Genomic DNA, 17,716 nt, shown 5'->3' with positions numbered 1-17,716 from the left:
GGTTATATTGACTGAAACATTGTGAGAATAATGCTCAAGATGAGAACAGTAGTCTGAAGAATCCAAATAATGCAAATAATTAATCCTCATCTCAAAAATTCAGAAACAAAATTATAAAATAAAAAGCACAACAGAAAATGCATCAGATTGTTATGGTAATCTTTATTTCTAAAAATAGTCAACTTTAGAAGAGGTTGTAAAATATGTTGTTCAGATGCTCCGTGTCATGGTGTCGGATTAATAAGGTTTCAGATTTGATAGCATCAGACCTTTTTCTCCAGACAACCCAACTTTTTTTTTACATAGGAGTCCCCCACTTATTAAGGCCCAGAGCCACTCGAGGATAGGGGTTAATGAGTGTACAGTAGTCAGTGGGATAATATTGTAGTAATTGTTAGTAGTGGAAATTTGGTAAATTGTATTACTATAGGGGGCAGTTTATCAAGAATTTGTTTACATTGGACTTGAAGATGGCCAAATTGTAGTCAGCTGGAAAGCAAACAAATGAGAGTTCCACAGGTGTGCAGTTCTAAGAAAGATTTGCTCATGGACTCTACGTTTAGGTTTAGGCGCAGATAAAGAGCGGGGGAAATTATTGATAGTGGTTTCAACTAGATGAGTGTTTTTCATGAAAGTTTAACGAGGGGGGACTATAGATTGGAGCTCAGATGAGTATTTGCCATGAGACAGGCTCGCAACATCTCTTCTGTGCTGATCAAATACAAACTCATCACTTTGTTGTATCTACTAGATCGAAAATGGAAATAAAAAAAAAAAAAATTTAAACAATGGTCAAAGGAAAATATAACAAATCTTCTTTTCTAATTCTATGAATTTCTGAAAGAGAATGCTAGCAATTTTGAAATCCTATTAAATGAATAATCAACTAAGTTCTCATATACATAAGTAATGGATGAAGGAAAATTCTAGGTTTTTGTCCAGAATTCCCCTTATATTTAAAAAAAAAAAAATATGTATGATGCATGTACTTGTGACAAAACGAAAATATCATATTCCAAAAGTTATGTAAATTGATCAATCGTACTGATTTTTCTTTTATTTTTTTGTTTTTAATTAAGGGAGAATTCTGTTGTTATTCGTAGTTATATGGCATTAATCCTAGGCTTGTTGAACTAGCTTCTTCCAAAAGAGGAAGTGTAAAGGGCATATTAAATACACAGGCTGTCCTTAGTCGCCAGTAAAGGGAAATTCTGAACAAGAATATACACACATTGTTGCAATATCAATTTTTATTAAACTTCAGTATTAGACAAATTTCTCATGAATTTTTAAAGTTATATGTTTTTTTTTAATTAAAAAAAATGCATTATTTCAACATTTTTTAATAGAATTTTTCATTGATTTCATTGTATCTATGTATGTGTATGATTTATGATTTATTTTGTTCAATAGTTGATCTGATTAAAAAAAAAATCTATGGCTGATTAGGGTAGAATGAGATTAACATTACTAAAATCTATTGAAGATGAAATTATATAGGCCATCTTAATTTGATGCTTACCTTTTCACACCTTCCATTCCCAATCTTATTCTCTTATTCTCTTTGGTTTTTCTTTTCTTCCTTACAGGATGGCAACATTTTAGAAGTTTGTCTCGCCAAATGGTGGGCCAATCTTGGGGAGGTTTCACTCAATTATTCCGTCACTTTTCGTGGTATTCATGTTGATTCCAAACAGATCGTGATGGTGAGTTTTCTTTATTAAATGCAATAAAACAGGTTAATTGTATCACTCGAAAAATAAATATTATTGAACTGTTTTCTAGTTTCTGCCTTCAATTTTCAATCTTATATATCTGGTTAGTTCTCTGAACATGATACAGACTAAGCCTTGTTTTAGCCATATTCTAAAATTATTACTGTCAATCAGTACTAACGTTATGAATGATTTACAATTCGATCACTGCATATTTTCTTATCTTTTTATTTTTCACTTTGTTGAAATGTAACAAATATTCTGAGAAAGACAAGGAGTTTTTTTAAATGAATTCTAGACCTACTCGGCATTGCCCATAACTAGAAGTAGAAGGCTTTTTAACATCTAAGCACTTTGTAAGGAAAATCATAAATTACTTGGCTAGCATGTGTGCATGCTTCAAAGGGTCGGTCGTGTAAAAAAAAAAAAAAAAAAAATGCTAAAATGGAGACACTCAGTTGGTTTTATGGTTGACAGTCACTTGAGCAATATAAACTGTCACCATTTCTCTGCAAATGAGACAGGTGAATAAAAGCAGATGTGAAGCAAACTGGGACGAGTTGGAAGATGGCATGCTACATATGTAGTCGTGTGTAAGTCAACTTGAAAGAGTGTCGAGTGTTGAAGTTTTGGCAGCAGTGTGTTGCATTTACCCAAGTAATTGTTAGTTTAACCATACACCTCAACAGTGAAGGAGTGAGATTTTGCTGCTTATCGGATTAGTCAGAAGTATGTACGTTGAGAAGACCCAAGTGCTATGAGTTGATCAAAGCCCATTCTATTAAAGTACTTGTAAAACAAGCAAATGGACGCAATATTGCAATGATAGGATAAAAGTTGGAGTTTGGCTGATAGTGTCAGACCTATTGGATTTAAGACTTTTTTTTTTTAACACTGTCTAAGAATGAGAGATGAGTGGTAGATCCACCAGCCCAGGTGTGGCAACAATACTCCATGCATGGGCGAAGTATGGCTTTGTAAAGATATAAGATACTCTCTGGTAGAAGAAGCCCACTTTCTTTGCAACAGCCTTTGCAATGTTCTCAACTTGGTTGAGTTATTTGAAATATACTCTACTTACTCAGCATTGCATAGAAATCTTTTTGTTTCGGTTTTCTTTTTTTCTTTTTTTTTTTTAAATTAAATTATTTTCTTTGTAATAGGATCTTGAAAGTTATATTTAGTTATATCATTTCATCATTAATTCTTAATCAAAGTTGTTACAAATCAATTATCTTTTGTTTTAATCTTTATCAAATTATGAATGTAAATAGTTTTTAAATATTTTAATACATTAGGATTTAAGAATATGTAAGACAGAAATAACTAGTAACAAAAGATTAAAATGGCTGTCTTGTTTATATTGAACAACAAAAAAGAAATGAATTTTGATGAATTTAATTTTAAAATTTAATTATTTTTTAAATAGTTTATTATTTTACACTATTGCATTTTGTTTTCAATAAATGTTTGATTAATAGAAAATTAAAAAATTCAATTTGTAATTTTCAAAGTTATTTTGATGCAAGAAATGTACACACATGAAGTTGTCTGATTTTATTAATTTAAATTAAATAAAATATTCAGCTTTTTTTATTCTTTGTCGTATTAGTGGATCTCGCTTTTCATGGTTGCTTTATTTTATTTGTTACAGCATGCGGCTGATGGTATCGCTCGTTGCAATGTGAAGGCAACATTAAAACATGAAGAAATAAGCCCAAGCGTTTGCCTCAAATTCTTGGCACAGCCACTTCGGTGAGTTCCTCTCTTTCTCAGATTTAAAAAATCCTCACATGTACACGACATACAGATAGATATAAGTTCAAAATCAGTACCCATACAATGTAAAAATTCCAACATTATCAAACATATTCATTCGCTACTAAAAGCCAACTCAAATAAATAAAGCCAGATTTCAATTTTTTTTTCTTGCAAAAAGCTTATTTCAAAAATATGATCAGCAAGACATTTCCTGTGAATTGCAAATGGATGGCAACACATTGCAATCATATCCTTGCCTTACGCTGAGTAATTGAGCCACCTATTCACTGCATTAACATGCATCTCTCTGGCTTTATCTTGACTCCACATGTGCACTGTCATAATTCAACTGATCACTATGAGCCCTCGTAGTATAAGTAAAATAATCATTAATTTGATCATCACTGGTGGCTTTGTATTTTACGAGTTGCTCCTCATGTTTCTGTGATTTTTAATTATTATTTCTATAAAATAACCCATTTTTGCAACTTGCAACAGCCTCTCCATAATGGATGACTCTTCAAGTGTTTTTTTTTATTACATTTTCACCCCAAACAAGGCAAATTGCCACTTTGGTGTAGGTGGCTACTATCAGGGGCAACAACTACTGGGGTACTATGTAGGGATGTGTTAACGAGCATGAGCATAGACGAACTATGTATCTAAAAGACTAAACTTGGATAAACAATCCTGTTCTTCCCATGGGTAGCTGTGTATCACTGCATGCTCCTTCTTGACAACAATCGCCTGCAATGCTGTGTTCAGTGGTTTCTTTCTCCTTTGTTTTCTCTTCTCATTACGGCCGTGCCGTCATCTCTCATATCAATGACTGCTGAGGAGGCGAGCACAGGTTCACAGGTATAAAAAATAAACAACGTAAGATAAAATACAGAAAAGACTCTAACACATTCCGTAGATATCAATTGAACTCTGGGTGCATGTGTGATACTATCAACCACATCTTAGTCATCGGTTGACTTCAGCTTATCTCAATCTGCTCTGAGCTACAACCTGCCTTCCATTGTCTCAACCTCAAGATTGTCCTCAACTGTCGCGAACTAAAGACTGGTGAACAACTTCCTCTCCAATTAACTTTCTAATAATCTCACTCTCTATAACCTTTGTTGATCCACTTAGTTCTTTTTTCATAGTGTTTTTTTTTTTTTTGTTTTTTTTTTAAATCACTTCCTAACACTGGGAGGAGAGGGGGTCCATAATATCACCGCAGTAGTTGCTGTGGCATCCATCAAAAGTATGATAGCGAGTCAGAGAATAGCCTTGTTGTACAGATGATCATCTAACACATGATCTTGTTCAACTAATCAGTCTTTTGTATTTCTTGAATTTCATTTATTATTTAATAATTATTGTGACTGAATGTAAATAAAACACGGCTATAACTGATGTCTTCCTAGACTGGATAAATAAATAACTTTTTCACGCTTTTGACAGCTAAAAGAAAATATCAAAGGAATTTTGATGAATAGATTTATTTGTAAGCAAAAAAAATTGTTGACGGCTTTTGTGCATTGCTAAGCAAATTATCTTTTTTTTTTTTTTTTTCTTTTTTCAGACCTGTTGAACACAAATTACGCAGCTTAAATGGGCCTCGTGATTTATTACCTGAGGGTCGTCAAATTTATGCTATAGAATTAACTTATAATTTCCACTTGGTAAGTACATCAAAAACTTCATTATAACAAGAATGCATCTTTTTTTTTTTTAGATATGTTCAGTTTGCACATTCTATAATGAAAATGTTATTTACGAATATATTAACCAATTGAATTTTTATTTCATTTATTTTAATAGAGTAATATATTTGGGGTAAATTTTGAGATGAAGAAAAGCAATAGCTGTTTTAAGATGAGATGGAATTAAATAAATTAAAAAATAATGGTAAAAAAATGGAATTTGTGTAGATTCTTATGTGAAATTCTTAACAGAATTTGATGTGTATATCAATATAATAATAGTGTTGATGTTCTGTGAGCAAACGTGACTATATGTGCCAGGCAAAATTGTTACTCAGCAATAAATATTGTATCTCCTCCTCTGCATTATTATCCTTAAAAAAACTAGAAAATCCTCTTTTGATAAAACTATTCAACAAACTCAACTATTTATCTATGTCTCTAAATATTCTCCTATGCTAGAGGTCCTGGATATGACATTAAACTATATCCGATGGTGAGGCCCCAGCTTGTGGGCTTTGGGGAGTGTTGCCATTGCTCCCAGATCCACTCTGACCCAGTGTGGTAGTATCTGTTAGGATCCCAACTTTGGGTTGAATAGAAACCGACTTGGAAAAAACAAATATATTCTATTAAAAAAATTTTCTTCAAAATCACTAGATTCGGCATTAAATAACCTGAAAAGAGCTGATATGCCACAAAACAAAAACAACCGACCTATGCTTGATCCCTAACCACATGGGAATAAAAGTTAATGATACAGCAGACTCTACAACCAAATCAGGTTTGTGTAGGTCAGCAGATGACTTTAAAATACCTTGTACAGATCTGCATGTTAAAATCATTAATATAACTCAGAAAAGATGGCAAGAACTTTGGAAACACAATAGACACAATTTTTTTTTCATTAAGCTAACTTGGGAGAATGGAAGCCAGGTTTTAGAAAATCTAGAAAGCAACAGATAATATCTTGTTTATGTATAGACCACATACACCTAACACATTTATTTATCCTTAAAGATGAGGAACATCTAGAGTTTATAGCGTATCCAAAGCCATACATTGTTAAGCACTTCATAATGGAATGTGGATCCGCTCTTACCAAGCTATTTTTTGATGTTGATAGCATGCAAGATATATTTGAAAGAGTCAATATGGAGGCAATTTTACCATATTTAAGAAGTAAAGAAATATGCAACAAACTATGAAAATAGAAAATATGTGTGCAGGAATAACATTAAACTGTATCCAGTTGTGAAGCCTCAATTTGGGAGAGGGGGGTGGGCTTAGTTCTGCCTGCCCTCAGGTCCGCTCTGGTCCGGAGGGCTTGTAGGGTGCCATCTATGAATTACATAGAATCTGTCCCGACATGAAACCAATCAATATCCTAAATGAATAATAAAAGCAAATTCCATGCATAAATATTTGAAAATAATAAACCCCCATCCCTCCCCAAACTTTATCAAAATTACTGGATTCCACATTAAAAAAACTCTAGGTTGATAAGAAAAAAAACAAAAAAAAAACACAAAAATATCATCTTCAATAAAGAAATAACAATATTCGATCAAATTTGACCTAAACTAAAATATATAAATAATAAAAAACCTAAATCATTATCCCATTTATAGGATTCTATCCAACAATTTGATTTGTTGTTAAATAACTCATTGATGGTTGATATGCTGTAACTGCCTCCAGCAATTATAATAAATAAATGTTTAATGCCACGAGTACCGCACATGTTGCAATCAGTTACTCTGCCAATTATTTTAGCTCCATGCTGTATTTAAAATTTTATGTTGAATGTCAGCAACTTGGTTTAGTAATTGATTCTACCAAACAAGATACACATGTTATGAGCAATAAGAAAATGAATATTGGAACACATATGTTTAATAAGAATAAGAATTCTGTTTTTGTTGAGAAAAGTTCAATCAATGAATTTGATTGGTCTTAATTCTTTGTTACAAGATTTGAAATTTGACTTATGTTTTTGCCCGTAGAGGTCGAATTTCGAAAAATGTTCTTCTTGGTTTTTTGAATTTCTGCTTTTGATCAGGCTTTGGTCCTTCTCCTAGTTTGTCTCGTCAAGATAACCAACAGCTTCCTGGCGAATTCTCCAAGTGTCAGTTCATTTATTAAGAACTTTTACTTGAAACTAGTTTTGTAATTTACTACTCACTCATAATCCGCCCCACATTGTCCTACAGTGATTAGTCATGCAATCAAAGTCTTTGGTAATTGTCCTGTGGCGCAGGAAAAGATGTCTCTTATGAAAAATTGCCCACCCCAAAATACAAATTAAAAAGGAGTTCTGAATTCAGATCATCATTCCTCTCTCTCTCTCTCTCTCTTTCTATCTATCTATCTATCTATCTATCTATATATATATATATATATATATATATATAGTGAATAAATGACAAAAGCTGTATTTCAAAATTTATGATGTTGACCATCTTATAATTTATTCTTTTAATTCAATTGACATTTACAATTCTTGACAGTATCTGTTTTGTAGCACAAAATCAATCATTTAATTATTATATCAATCAGTGAATCTATTATGCCCTTAACTCATCAGAAGAAATAGTAACAATCAATCCGTCAAAGGGAAATACAGTGTGATTTGACATGATTAAAATCCGAAAATTGGAATAGAAGCTGCAAATATCTTTAATGTTTCCATTACGCCATTTTGAATTGTAATTACATTGAGCTTCTTAAATAAGGATTGGTATATATATTATAAGAAAATATACTTCTACAGAAATATATATATATATATATATATGCTTTAGCAGCTAAAAATGAAAATGTTTTGCATGTATGTTATTTTTTCACGTGTATGAGTAGTTGTTTTTCTTGTATCTTTCAGAACAAAGGGGAAGAAGTAACCCCTGACTGCTCCCTACTTAGTGATTTGTTGTATGAGTCTGAATATGAGAGCCAATTGTGGATGCTGTTTGATTCCAATAAACAGTGCATCAGTGCAGGAGATGCATATCCTTCCAGGGTAAACATTTTTCTCTCTTTTACAATCCGCATTTTTTTATTCTCAACAATGTGTGATTGTATCCGCATATTTTTGTGTCAGTAGATAAAAAAAAAATCTGATGAAAATCACACCCATGATCATGTTGTTTGTGAACAAAAATGAAAAGCATAAAGTTAGTATAAACTTTAAGTGCCAAAAATTGATTTTAAATGACATGATTATAAATATACTCAAAGTAAGCATTATTCCTATTTCTAAGAATTGTTTGTATTTTTCCTGATGGAATTGATACATTGAAAGAAGTTGTAGGTGGTTTTCCCATTTTCGGAAAAGAAATTTCACCTTTAAATATGAGGCTAGAGTTAGTTTCCCATAAAGATTGATCCAGATGCGATTGTTACTGAAATCCCTACAGTAACTTGCAGAGAATTTGCAAACCAATTTAATCTATCTTATATAACCACATCACACAAACTGAAAAGAATGGGGAACATTTGGAAAATGTGTCGTGCACAAACTTTCTCCAGAGAACTTGCGACTGTATTTCTTGTTGTAAATCTTTGCTTTCATTACATCTTCAGACACCATTTTTGGGTCGGCTTGTCACAAGTGATGAGAAGTGGATTCTCTACCATAGTGTTAAATGTCTGCAATCATGAATGAATCAAGCAGTCATGGCTGAATCAAGCAGTCATGGATGAATCCAGCAGTCGTGGATGAATCAAGCAACTGAGAGCGGACTTCATCTCAAAAAGATCCTGTTAAGCAGTGAGGCATTGAAGGGAACATCCATTACAAAGTTTTAGACAACATTCAAACTATTACTGCTAGTTTCTATTGTGATCAACCTTATTGTTTTAAAATTGTTTTGACCCAAAAAGTGGCTTTTTAACATCACATAAAGAGATTGAACGCGAGTTAGATTCATATTTCACATCAAAACCTAAAGAATTTTACAAGCGAGACATTTATAAGCTCGTTGACAGATGGAATCAAGTTATAGAAAGCAAAGGTTATTGTTAAATAAATATTTTAAAAAACAGTTTTTCATTTCCAGGATGAAATTTTAAATTGGCTAAAACCTTTGCATAACCTAATATTATGGAAAATTAAATATTTGAGTGGAAGTATATACAATATCGAGAATTTTAGTACAAATAAAAACAGTATCAAAATTGCTTTACTATTGAGTTTGTAATATTGAAAAGATTTTTTTTTTTTTTTTTTTTTTTCATTAAAATTTAAAAATATTATAGTTTAAATTTTTTGCTACCCTCAATATAGTTTTTGGTATTAAATCATTTTCTTAAACGTTATTTTATGATTATTTTTATTATTGGATCACTGGGAAGCATTTTCAAAATAATTGAACATAAAGAGATGTCATATTAAAACTAAATAACGCTACTATTCATATTTCTAACTAAAATCTGAAACTTTTTATTTTCATGTTCAGTATAGTGTAAAACTTGAAAAGGGTGACTACAGTATAATCCTTCAGATTCGTCATGACAACCGCGAAACAGTTGAAAAGTTGAAGGACACAGTACTTGTGTTACACCATCGCTTGCAGACGGCTATCAATCTGGATATCCACACAAGCTGGCAGAGTGCACTTTCCTCGCAGGGCAAGAAGCTCTGCTCCCTTTGCGCTCATAAAGGCATTACGTATCCCCTATTTTTTTGTCCTTTGCCAGATGACAAGTAAGTCTTTCCTATATTTTTCACAGTCCTCTGTAGTTGATGAGATAATTTTAATTCTTTTAAAACTTTATTCATATGACAAAGATTCTTAAAAATTGATATTTATTGTTTCATAATATTTTATTCTAATGAGGCTATTTTTAGGATTTTTTATCACATTTTGTTTCTTGTCAAAATTCCTTGTATATTAAAAAACAAAAATAAAGAAATATCTGTATGATGTACGTATCCTTGATGAAACAAAAATATCTTATTTCAAAATCACGTAAATTGATCAATTAGTTTTATTTTTAAATAAGAACATCAAATTTTATGAGTAACAGAAAAGTGACCGTCTTGTCTGCCATTTTGAAATGAGTTTTTTTTTTTTAAACAGAGTGGTAACTCAATGATTCAGACTTGCAGAATTTGTTTTAATGCCTACAAATTCACATTAATCACTTAAAAATGATTTTCTTTATAAAAATAAAACTACTTGATCAATTGATGTAATTTTTGGAATATGATATTTTTGTTTCATCACAAATATGTACATCCTACAAATTAAGTTTCTAAAGCATTTTTCAGATAATGATAACAAATTTTGCATTACAAAATATCTAATATCACTGAAATACTAGACCTTATCAAGTGAAAATTTAATATACATACTTTCATACAAATATTTTTACCTATTGGCAGGAAAAAATGTAAATTTATTTTAAAGTTTTGTTTTTTTTAAATTATTTTGAAAAAATAAATACTGTCATTGATAGAATGAGTTTTACTTGTAGGCTAATAAACTGTTGAGATAATTCGAGATGAATATTGAAAATGGAATTTGATTTTTAAAAAAAAAAAGCAAACTTTAAACTACGATATGCTTTGCTTAATGTTTCAATTACAACATTGGTTCTTCTGTGGTTTCAATTCTAACAACATGAATTTCGTCACGTCAATTCTAACAACGTGAATTTCGTCATGTCAATTCTAACAACGTGAATTTCGTCATGTCAATTCTAACAACGTGAATTTCGTCATGTCAATTCTAACATTAATTTTGTCATGTCAATTCTAACAACATTAATTTTGTCATGTCAATTCTAACAACATTAATTTTGTCATGTCAATTCTAACAACATTAATTTTGTCATGTCAATTCTAACAACGTGAATTTCGTCATGTCAATTCTAACAACGTGAATTTCGTCATGTCAATTCTAACAACGTGAATTTCGTCATGTCAATTCTAACAACGTGAATTTCGTCATGTCAATTCTAACAACGTGAATTTCGTCATGTCAATTCTAACAACGTGAATTTCGTCATGTCAATTCTAACAACGTGAATTTTGTCATGTCAATTCTAACAACGTGAATTTTGTCATGTCAATTCTAACAACGTGAATTTTGTCATGTCAATTCTAACAACGTGAATTTTGTCATGTCAATTCTAACAACGTGAATTTTGTCATGTCAATTCTAACAACGTGAATTTTGTCATGTCAATTCTAACAACATGAATTTCGTCATGTCAATTCTAACAACGTGAATTTTATCATGTCAATTCTAACAACATGAATTTTATCATGTCAGTTCTAACAACGTGAATTTCGTCATGTCAATTCTAACAACGTGAATTTTATCATGTCAATTCTAACAACGTGAATTTTATCATGTCAATTCTAAAAAACTCCATAATTAAAACATAACAGCTGCATTCAGTATGAGAATGAGTGCTGTAAGCATCTCATGCTTTCATAATCTTTTTCAAGCGACGGAGAATTGCAGGAGAAATAATTTGTACATTATTTTAGACAAAACTGATCTGATCAACTGATTTCTTTACTACTACTACTACTACTACTACTACTACTACTACTATAGCGAACCTGATTATGAAACTGACATATGTTTGTTTTATTTTTTTTTTCTTCAGACTTCCCAAATCACACGGGCCTGGAAATTACCTCAGTGGATCTTTGTTTGTGTTGAAAGATGAGTCAGTCAAAAAATCTGTGAGTATTTCTACTTTGTTATTTTCATAATTTTATTCTCATTAAATTTACAAATGTTTGAAATTCTAAAAATCTTGTAATCTGCTTATAATATAAGCATCAGTTTTTGTTTGTATGTCCATATTTATTATTTTCTCAAAGGAGATAATTGCATGAAAACTTCCGGTGTCAAATGGCATTTATGTTGTAGAAACAGATACACTTCCAAAAGGCCAAGGAGGCATAAAAAGGTTTTCGTTTTAAGTGGCATTTTTAAATGAATGACAAAAAAAATCTGTGTACATATAGTGTTTTAAATTGGACTTTTAATTTATTCATCCAATAATATTGTGAAGTCTTTGTTTGTACTTGAAAAAGAAATAGCTTTTACTTTTAATTTATTCACATCAATAATATTGTGAGGTTTGACTAGGCCCAGATATAAAGGATGTGTGTGTGTGTGTGCATTGGTCGATCGGTCGGTAAAACTCCCAAACTATTTTCTTGATCGGTATTGCTCTGGATGAATAGTATCTAAAATTTAGAAAAAATTATTTTTTTTATTTTTGGGTGAGGGATCAACTGAGCCAGGTTTTAGGTAAGGGGTCAGTTTTTCAGGAATTTGGAATTTCCAATGTTATCTATTATATAAGAGGGTGGTGATGAATAACTTCCATTATTTTTAATACATTCAAACACGAGAAAGGAATGGATTAGGCAAAGATATAAGAGGGGTGGAAAAGTGAGAAAGTGAGGTAGAGAGAAATTTTAATAGAACTGTTACACTTTTTTTAATTTCTTTTCTTTTGTTTTTTATGGGGCAATATCAAGTAGCCCTGCTAGTTAAAAAGGGGGAGGTAAAAATCAAATTCATGGAAGTGTTATCTTTTTAAATGTTAACCGTTAAAAGATTTTGATTTTAATTTAAGATTTCTTTAAAGCATTACTATAACCTGAGAAAAACTAAATTGAGTCTTACTTACTCAATTTGTAGCAGATGAAATTAACTGTTGATGTTACTATGGAAAAGGGAGGTCTAGTGTAGTTTCGGTGCAGAGACAAGATGGTTGTAAAACGGTCACTCTTGTTCCATCTTTTGTTGCCAGCATACATAAATAGCAATCATCCTAAAGCAGCAAATACCTTTGTTTATTCTTTGCTATAAACGATAAATAAACTTCATAGAATGTTATTTATCCTTTGCTTTTAGTTATTGAGAAGAAATTGTTATATCTCCAATCCCAAGATACATATCAGCAATTATGATATCTGGATTTATTTCATATTTTTAAATGTCCAATACTGAGATTTCCTCAAAACCACCATTTATGATATTAACAGAAATGACAAATTTATTGATTGATGTCTGGCTTTGTTAATTGACACCGTTTTGTTTTGTTTTGTTTTGTTTTGTTTTGTTTTTTAATAAACTTCTGCATCAAATTTCTTTTCTTTTTTTTTTTTTTCTTTTTTTCTTTTTTAATTTATTTAACCTCCCAAGGGACCACATTATAATATGGTTAGGGAAAATGTTTTTCTTCTTTCCAGACCTCTGTGCCTTTCAAATACATTTTAACCGAATGTGTAAAGAAGAGCAAATGCACCAATTGTAAAAACAAAGAAGTCAAAGAAAAAACACCAGAAGAAGAATATCAAGAAGCAATTCGCGATTTAAAAATTTCTTGGATTTCAAAGTAAGAGGAAATGTTTTGTCCTTACAAAAATATCAAAATAATTCATTTTATATTTTTCTAATTTCTATTATTTACTCTGTTAATAGCATAATCCTGTTGACACGCTGTTTTCTGTTAGATCATCAAAGTTAAGCAGCATTGAGTCTGGTCAGTACTAGATGAGTAATCATTTAAGAATACCAGGTGCTCTATGTGGGCACCTAGCTACGGACAAATAGCGTCATCAATCTGCAGTGCCTAGCATTGTAATGTTTTCATTATTAAAAATTCAAATGCTGAGCCATGTGCAAAGAAAAAGGCTATGTACACAGACCAACAATCACGTTAGAGATGTGGAGAATGTTCAAGAGGTCAGAGAAGGAGCACGATCACATTAAGAATTGCATTTTATTCAGGAAAGTACCCAGAAATAAATGTTGTTACAAAAAATCAGGTTATTGTATGCTTTTTTCTCAGAATGACGTCTAGTGAGTGATGTCACCAGATTTTTCTGCTTTAGATCTCATTTGGTCGCTGGTACTAGGCTGTTTCTTTGACAAGGATCCTGGTTGATGAGGATCTGGTAGGACAGGCTGCCAGTCTCCCCAAATTGCTTTTGATAGTATACAATCTGTTGAGCCCTGGTCTCTCAGGTCATATTCACTGGAAATTAGAGATGATTTAAAACCAAAAGAAAAGAATAACAAGCCGATAAATGGGCTTATCATGTTAAAAAAAGGATAATTATTCACTGAAAGTTACAAAACTCTGATCATTCATAAGTTTCTGACTCGGATACGAATGCTAGGGAACTGGCGACTTAGTAACGTTGAGACGGTCAATCTTAAATCTGGGGACTTGTCTCTTCACAGTGTGGATTCATCAGCTTGGAACTGAGTGAGCCTCAAGTCAAGGGTTTTTCTTTTCTCTGATGTTGGTTCCCCAGCGGTCAGGTGGAGTGTGTTCTTGATGCTATTTTTGCGTTTCATTATATTAAGAATCGGGTGGGTTTAATCCCGCTTCCCGATCCACAGAATTTCATTTCACAATTCTCAAACCAGTCTCAAGCAGTTTTTGAAATTCTCAAGCTCTAAAAAAAAAGTTTTCCTTTTCTTCCTCAAATCTGTATATCTGACCGCCACTCGCAACAAGAGGGTTCATTGCCTTCACCCTCCATTAGATCTCTACCTTTCATCATCACTCACGTGGGAGGGTCCCTCCTCCTCTTGCTTCATTTGCATAACCTAGGGTTTTTCCCAAATGCCATTTTGTTTGAATAAAAAAAATAAATAAATGTGTTATCTTTTGGGAATAACCAAATTCCCGAACAATATTTAATCGACTCTTGAATTCGTATCCACCATCTTGTTTTCCTTATCCAAAGAAACGCAGAATATCTGGCCTATATTTCGGGTGATCCACAAATAGCTTGACCACTCAAGAAACAAGGTTACTTGTATTTCTTAATAGGGTGGTATTCAGATGGAACATGTGAAATCGCCAAAAGGTACCATTTCTGACATTTTTTCGAGATATCAACTTTAATCCAAGACATCAACTTTTTAACTGGTGTGTTTTTAATGGCTGTTTGTGTCAACCCAAATTACCATGGAAGAAGACAGATTTCGCCTTTTCTCAATTCAATATATTAATTGTGTGTGTGTGTATTAAATCAATATTATAATAACCTTTCTTAACAATATGCCTTCTTTCCATCATCATCATCATTGTTACATCCAACAACACCGTCACATTATTACTTGTCTTATGTTCCTTTGCGACAATCTACAACGTATTGGGTCTACATGTGTAAACATGTGCACTAGAATCTTTTATCATCCTTGTCTGATGTCAATACTTCATGGTCACTGTTTTGTCTAAGCTTCTTTTCATGCAGGAAAGATACAAGGAGACATTTGTAAAATTTCTTAAAGCTTTTATTTTGAGAGAGAATTGACTCACCAGAGAGAGAAAGAGAGAGGTTAATGTTCTCTTACCTAAGTATTTTGTTAATTTAACTGAAATGGTCATGTGCGGACAGATGTTAAGTCGGTGTAACATTTCGCCCTTAGCGATTATCAAAGTTTTCTATATTATTGGCCAACTACCTCGCACAGTCCCTAGTAGACTTGCATTATTCAATGTCACTGCCATATAACTTTCACAGATACGGATTGAAAAATGTTTGTTTCTCTCGGCTCGAAAAAACATAACTCCATTCGTCATCTTGACTCGCATTTTTGTTTTGTCTAACTGATATGGTCTTTCATTTTGTTTTAACCTCAGATGTCAGCCATCTTTGCTTCAACTCTGGGAATGATTCTGTTTTGCAGATTAAGATTAGCATGACATGTACTCAATATGAACCTTGTTGAAATTCACACTAGCTAACTTAATCGCTATTAATGTAGGGTTCCTAATATGTAACAGTATATCTATGGCATAACCTCGGAATGGTAGGTACTAATAAGGTGGAAGGAAACCACGTAGAGGTTCCTCCTTCAGGAGCGATCCCAAATCCTGCTGCTGATAATAATTTTTGGAAAGTGGTTTATTAATAGGAATGAAAAAAATATTTTGGTACAAATCTGTCGTGAAATTTAATATTTTTTAAGAAATTTTATTTGTTTGTGAAATTAGTAAAAAGGAACTTTCTCTGTCCTGCATGATTGTCTTTCAAGTTATTATATTCAGCAAAGGAGTACTGTCAAAATCAAATCTGAAATCCTTGTCTTGAATCATTCATCAAGTGATTGTGAATATCCATAAAAGATTTTCAAAAACAAACACTTTTTTTCTCTACACAGCAAAAGTTACTGACAAGAAATGTAGATCTTTTACACAATAAGTTGCAGTAGTACGACTTAACATCATAAAGTTATTTAACTCCGTCCCACAGTGGGATGATATGATGCAATGGCTGGAAAGTGGGATTTAAAAAGCCAGCGTCCTTTGAGGACAGCTCTGTTCAAATTCTCCGATAGGGGCACCTTGGGCAAATATCGATAAACTAACTCCTTCTCAAAGGAAGAAGGCAAGGTGAACCTCCTAGAACTGCACATTACCAGAGATGTATCACAGTTGGCAGGGAATAAATCCTCTCAACCATGCCCCAGAGACTATGCTGGCTTTGGTGTTGAGGTTGAAGCATTCATGAATGTAGCTAAAATGAATCCATTTGTAGTTACTTTTAAATTCAATACCCATCAACATTTATTCAAAATAATTTAAGATGGTGTTAAACAAGGACAATATTTTTGATATTTCTAAGAAATTCCTTTTATCCTAAACCATCCTCTTCAAAGAACATGTCTATTAGTCAATAGAAAAAAGAAATTTCTTGCAAGATGAACATAAACAAAAATTGTATTTGTTTATAAAAAAAGAATCTTTGATCTTTTGCAATCACATTGGCATGGGGACAACATCTTATTACTTATAAATTGGTTATTTTGAAGGGTTGGGTACTTCAATAATGATAAAGTTTTTGAATCTTAACGCATTTTGATAACTTTTTTTTTTTGTTTTTGATTTTAGAATGTTAATCGATGCTAGTATTGCAAGTGTCAAACATGTTTTTACGACAATTATGGCTTTAGGCAAGTTTACTCTTAACTCTTGCCCTCCAGGCCAAAGTGATTGTATGTGTCTCTGTGCTATACTTCCTAACAGATGCTTGTTCTACATGCCGCAAAAGGGTATTGGATGCAATTGCAATACAATGTGACGTGTGCTTATGGTGAGTGCATAGAAAGTTCAATGTAAAATAACTCTGAACCCTAACCTTTGAGTGTATGAGATGCATATGACGGCCGTTCCCATAAAAAAATGATACTAGATGACAACACCCTGGAAGTAGTAGGCTCTTCCTGCTACCAAAAAAATATGCTGAGTGCCGGTGGTGGAAGTGAACTCCGTACAACTACAAATGGTGACGATAGCATGGTCGAAATTTGGTAAGTTGATAACATCATGAGCTGTTTTTGATGAAATAAAATTGCAAAATAGCAATTGTGGCCATTCTAATGTGCTTAGTTCTCTCTCAGTCTAAGGTATGGTCCTGCGTAGTTCTAGAAACTCTGCTTTCCCAGGCTTTATTCTTTTGCCTATTGAGAATTTTATTGCAAATCACCTAAGGCCCTGTTACTGGGGAATGCCAACAGGGTGGCCCGGGCAATTTTTGATCAGCCAAAG

The 17,716-nt window shown here is 32.4% G+C and overlaps 1 protein-coding gene across 2 annotated transcripts in view; it reads left to right on the top strand.

The window, feature by feature from the left end:
• Positions 1 to 17,716, top strand: part of LOC145297510 (tripeptidyl-peptidase 2-like) — a 191,048-nt gene that overhangs the window by 135,172 nt on the left and 38,160 nt on the right. For both annotated transcript variants that reach the window (XM_080143409.1, XM_080143410.1), the window contains exons 18-24: positions 1,590 to 1,706; positions 3,370 to 3,470; positions 5,050 to 5,149; positions 8,052 to 8,189; positions 9,628 to 9,875; positions 11,792 to 11,870; positions 13,398 to 13,543. In XM_080143409.1, the coding sequence (XP_079999535.1) occupies positions 1,590 to 1,706; positions 3,370 to 3,470; positions 5,050 to 5,149; positions 8,052 to 8,189; positions 9,628 to 9,875; positions 11,792 to 11,870; positions 13,398 to 13,543 (929 nt within the window). The remainder of the gene's footprint in view (positions 1 to 1,589; positions 1,707 to 3,369; positions 3,471 to 5,049; positions 5,150 to 8,051; positions 8,190 to 9,627; positions 9,876 to 11,791; positions 11,871 to 13,397; positions 13,544 to 17,716) is intronic.

Source organism: Euprymna scolopes, chromosome 18 (genome assembly GCF_053919585.1).
Source record: "Euprymna scolopes isolate OS-2025 chromosome 18, ASM5391958v1, whole genome shotgun sequence".
Lineage (NCBI taxonomy): Eukaryota > Metazoa > Mollusca > Cephalopoda > Sepiida > Sepiolidae > Euprymna > Euprymna scolopes.
This window is presented reverse-complemented; position numbering and strand designations above follow the sequence as displayed.